Raw genomic sequence first — 4,735 nt, 5'->3', positions numbered from 1 at the left:
GTGGCCTGAACAGCGCTGGGATGGAGGGCTGGGAAAGCCTCGGTGGCACGGAGGAGGTCGAGGGCCGGGGATTTTTCTTTCCAAGAGAACCACAGGGCCACGCTCTCCTCCCCCCCGCAGCTCCCATCTCCTCTCTCCACCTGCACTCTTCAGGGAGCCAAAGCTTTTGGCAAGCTTTCCGCTCCAGTTTTTATTGGTTTCAGCTAAGCTGCCCCTTTCGGAGGGTTGGAAAGCTTCAATCATTAAAGGAAAAGAATAAAAGAAAAAAAAGGAAGGAAAAGAAAGCATCATGCACCCTTCACCCTGCCGTCCCTTCCCCACTCCCACCACGGCCCCACACCACCCATCCCAGGCACAGCTCCCTGTTTTCCAAGCCAAGCACAGCCCCTCCAATGCATTTGAGGCAGGGTTTTCAAGGCCCTGGACACCTCCAACTGTACCTGCCCGGCTCCAAACACCTTCCTGCTCGGAAGCAATTTAGAAAGGACACAGCACAGGTAGCTATTAGCTAACACATATTTAACTGCTCCAGATATCTTTTTTTCTTCTTTTTTTTGGCATTGTAATGGAGTGATTTGATCTTCAAAGGACCTGTGGAAACCTTTGAAGCTTCCCAATCTCCAGTGGGGAGAGGAGGAGGGGGGGGAAAATGTTAATAGTTTTAAAACCTGGGGAATCCTGAAGTCAGAGAAAGGGTATAAAACCCAGCGGGTTTAGCATAAAGCCCTCAGGTAAATCTTCACCTTCTTTTCAAATGCATTTTTGGTGGGTTGCTTTGGAAAGGCTTGAGCCAGGTTAGCAAGGTCGGCTCTATTCCCAGCGGCTCTTAAATCTCCAGGGAGCCTCATCTCCCACGTGGCACAGCCCCAGCACCAGGAGATCCGCGGTACCTCGGCGAGAAATAGAAAGACTAAAAATCTGCAAAGCCTTCAAGTGAAAAGAGGGTGGGGGGGGAAAGGAGTGGAGAAGGAGGGATGGGGGTAAGAAGATAAGGAGACAAAATAAACTCCCGGCTGCACTCCCAGCCAGCACGGCCTCAGCAGCACCCTGAGAGGCGAGACACAAAATGCATTTACCTTTAAAATAATGACTCATTTTATTTTTTTCTTTTAATATGTAGTTATAAATATATTTTGTCAAAATATATGATCATTATTGTCAAAAACATTTGCACATAAAGTCATAAATAAGGTCAAGGTGAACGTTTAGTTTAGAGAAGAGTCCAGCTATAGCAAGCAGTTCTGGGGTGGGACGGGAGGGAGAGAGAAGGGGAGGAGAGGGCGGCGGGGAAGGGGGTCAGCGGCACCCGCACCCCTCCACCACCATCTCCTGGTAGTTTTTCAGGACCACCTTGTCATACTCATCCAGGTAGAGCATGGAGATGGCGCTGAGCTCCGTGGGCACGCAGCAGGCCTTGGGAATGCTGGAGTTCACGGAGTTCACCAGCGTCTGCACGATGGCGTGGTTCGTGGAGTTGAGGTGGTCGGCCAGAGGGAAGGGGCAGTCCCCGTGGCAGTAAAACGCCTGGTAGCCCGGGGGTGCCACGATCCAGTCGTTCCAGCCCACGTCGCTGAAATCCACATAGAGGGCATGGCGGCGGCAGTTTTTTTTGTTCTTGCGGGAACGCTGGTGCTTGGGGCTGCGGCGGGCTCTGCGGGTCAGAGCGTGGCCTCGCCCGTCGTGCCCAAAAGTGACCAGGAGCGGCCTGAGCTGCGCCCAGTCCCCACGCCCTTGAGGTAAAGATCGGCTAATCCTGACGTGTTTGCCCTGATGAGTCTGTGCGTGGTGGAGGTGGGTGACCTCGATCACCAGCCCGTGGTTCGGCTGCTTGTCCTTGGTCCACCGGATCACGGCCGGGCTCACATCAAAGGTCTCCCAGCGCGTCACGTTGTGGTGCACCAGCCGCGTGTCCAGCAGGCGCGTAATGGCCTGGGCGCGCTCCGACAGCGGCTTCATCACTTCGTAAATGTTTATCCGGTGGAAGCCCCTCTCCCACGCCGAGCTCGGCTCCTCCACCTGCTCCCGGTACAGCCGCAGCTCCGCCGAGGAGATCACCTCGTTTTCCGGCACGCTGCTGAGGTTGAAGACGAAGCGGATCCGGGGCGCCTCGCTGGGACCCGGGACGGTCTCCAGGTGCTCTGGAGGAGAGCAGGGAGTGGGGGGAAGAGGTAAGACAAGCAAACGAGAGCACGTCAGCCTCGGGGCACACGGCCCCGGCACAGCCACAGCTCACACCCACGCTTCACCTGCCCGGCAGCCACCGGCTCCTCGCCGCTCCCCCACGCATCCCTCCCGGCCGCACCGGGAGCGGCTCCTGCCCCGGCACCGCTGGCTCACCCGCGCCTCGAGCACTCCACCCCTTCCCCTCTCGCCTCCCCCGTTCAGGGAGGCTTTTTCCCTTTAGCTTTTCCTCCCCCAGCCTCTCCAAAATCATCTCCCCGGCGAGATGCGGCGCCACGGAGCACAGAGGTGCCTTGTTACGGGGGGCAGGGGGAGAAAGAGAAGCAAATTCCAACGCAGTAATGATGCGGCTGGATTAATAATTCAGATTTACTTTGGAAAAGAAACATCCGCTAGGAAACATTTGGATCAGATTACAAGGGTCTATTGAATAAACCTTATAAACACACAGCTGTAAGTATTAAATTCGAGTCGGGGTTTGGGGGGATTTTTTTTTCCTTTTTTCTTAAGAGTAAAAGCAGGCAGCAATTGCTTTGATAGTTCAAAAGAAACACTCCAGGGGCGAGATCCCGCCCTCGCTTTACTCCCGCATCCGATCCAGAGCCATTAAATCCACGCGAGCCCAGGCAGTGACCCCGAGGCAGAGGCACCGAAGGAAACTCGCTGTTGTCAACAGAAGCAAAAGCACTTCAAAATATGGTCAAGCTCGGGTTAAGCACAGGATGCTGGAAAAAACAGCGAGCAGCACAGCACGCCTGTCACCCACACACGGCAGGCTGGGGTGGTTTTCCTCCCATAAATTTAGGGCCGGGCACGTCCTGCTTCTAAAGGCATTTGTGAGCTTCCAAACGCAAGGAAATCCCGATCGCTACCGGGGCTGGGAATTTACCGCCTCCCATCACTGACCTTCATGGTGGAAACTCCTCACGGTGTTTGCCCGGCTGGTCGATCGCTCAGGGTACTGCAGGCTAATTTCCTGGAGGCTTTCCTCCTCTTCTCCGGACTGGAGTCGATAGAGATCCAGCATGTAACTAGGAATGACGGCTGACTTGCTGGGCTGAGGCCGCCTTCGGAGCCCAAACATCTGCAGCAGAGTTGTTTCGAAACCCCGCAAGAGTTCATGGCTTTGGGCAGAGCGGCGTCCGGATCCGGCTTGTCCCTGAAGCTCTGCCACTTTCTTCCTGCCGGTCTCAGGGATTAGGCTAGCATGGTTAGTACCTCCTAGAAGGACTTGGCATAGTAGGATGACCATCAGCATTCGGTTACCAGGAATCATGGTGTCTCTGGGGTGTAAAAAATACGACAACAAACAAGAAGGAAAGTCAGGATGAGAAGCGAAACCCCCCTCCTCTTCCGAATAAACTTAAAAATAATAATAATAGTAGTAATAATAGTAATAATAAATGGCAAAAGGACACGGGGTGCAGCCCCCATTCCAGCGGCAGCCGGCGCGCCCCGGCGGGCAGGGTCCGGCCGCCGTGCCCGGGCTGTCCGCAGCCCCGCAGCCCCCTCGGGCAGGCGGGTTCCCGGCGCATCCCGGCCCCGCTGCCCCGCCGGGACGGGACGGGAGCGGGAGCAGCGGCGGCGGAGCCCGGCGGGGAAGGAAGGGGAGCGCGGCTCTGCCCGCTCTGCAGGCGCCGGTTCGAATCCACCGCTGGACCCCGGGAGGGGACACCGCGATAGGAACAACAAAAAGTTTTTCTTTAAAAAAAAAAACTTTAAAAATTAAAAAAAAAAAAAAATTAAAGCCCTGCGACGAAAACGAAAAGCGAAGAGCGAGGCGGAGGAAGAAGAGGGCTGTACTCACTGACAGCAAGCAAGGCATATCAGCACAGTCCATGATTCTGGAGAGCCAGCCCGGACCCAGCGCGCCGAAAGCCCCGGGGCAGCGGCTGCCGAGCGCCTCCCGCGATCGCCGCCCGGCGCAGTGCGGCCGCCGCCGCCGCCGGCCCCGGTTTTCTGCCGGCCCCGCAGTCACGTGGAGCCGCGCTCGCCGCCAGCCCGGCCCGGCCCGGCCCGGCCCGCCGCCCCCGGCCCGCCCCCGGCCCGGCCCGGCCCCGCGGGGGACGGCCCTGCCCGCTCCGCCGCCCGCGCCGGCCCCGGGCAGCGGGGGGAGCGCGGGGACCCCCGGCGGAGCGGCCGCGCTCGGAGCCTCGGGGCGCGGGACGGGGTCGGCGCGGTGCCCCCGGATCCCCCGCGCCGCTCAGGTGCATCCCCGGGGGACCCTCCCGCCCCGCCCTGTCCCCGCACGGCCGGGGCGGGGTCCCCGCGGAGGTCGGGGCACCGCGGGGAGCGGGCTCGGCGGGGCGACCCGAGGGACCGGGCTGGGAAGGGAGGCTCGAGACGGGAAACTCGGGAGACTCTGGTCGGCTGTCCCCCGACGAGAAGGAAGGGAGAGCTTGGGAAGCAGAAGCAGCTGCGCGGGGAAAGGCACGGCGGCGGAGCGCGGGTTTCTCCTGTGCTCCCACCACCCGCCAGCGCCGAGGGTCCCCTCGCGGGGATCGGGAGCCCGTTGCCAGCACCGGGGGTTATCCCCAGTGCCTGCCCTGGATTC

General features: G+C 59.2%; 1 protein-coding gene across 2 annotated transcripts; it reads right to left on the bottom strand.

The window, feature by feature from the left end:
- Nucleotides 1-1,105: 1,105 nt before the first annotated feature.
- Nucleotides 1,106-4,149, bottom strand: BMP4 (bone morphogenetic protein 4). Of its 2 annotated transcripts, none has more exons than XM_038139566.1 (3): nt 3,993-4,149; nt 3,088-3,464; nt 1,106-2,138 (listed from the first exon to the last, which is right to left on the bottom strand). In XM_038139566.1, exons 1-3 carry the CDS (start codon nt 4,019-4,021, stop codon nt 1,297-1,299), a joined length of 1,248 nt encoding a protein of 415 aa, XP_037995494.1. In that variant the 5' UTR covers nt 4,022-4,149; the 3' UTR covers nt 1,106-1,296. The 2 variants fall into 2 exon arrangements, with proteins under 2 accessions (XP_037995494.1, XP_037995495.1); XM_038139567.1 differs by having other exon boundaries at nt 3,989-4,121.
- Between the last annotated feature and the right edge of the window lie 586 nt (nt 4,150-4,735).

Source organism: Motacilla alba, chromosome 5 (genome assembly GCF_015832195.1).
Source record: "Motacilla alba alba isolate MOTALB_02 chromosome 5, Motacilla_alba_V1.0_pri, whole genome shotgun sequence".
NCBI classification, from domain to species: domain Eukaryota; kingdom Metazoa; phylum Chordata; class Aves; order Passeriformes; family Motacillidae; genus Motacilla; species Motacilla alba.
Note: the sequence above shows the minus strand (reverse complement) of the source record. Positions and strands in the feature narration are given on the sequence as shown.

Bases quoted from the DNA above. Each gene is read 5' to 3' on its own strand.
- BMP4 (XM_038139566.1), bottom strand. From the start codon at position 4,021: ATGGACTGTGCTGATATGCCTTGCTTGCT. The intron at 3,465-3,992 runs GTCAGTGAGTAC...TTTACACCCCAG, and splicing joins GCTGATATGCCTTGCTTGCT to AGACACCATGATTCCTGGTA. The intron at 2,139-3,087 runs GTCAGTGATGGG...GCTCTCCTCCAG, and splicing joins GAGGAGTTTCCACCATGAAG to AGCACCTGGAGACCGTCCCG.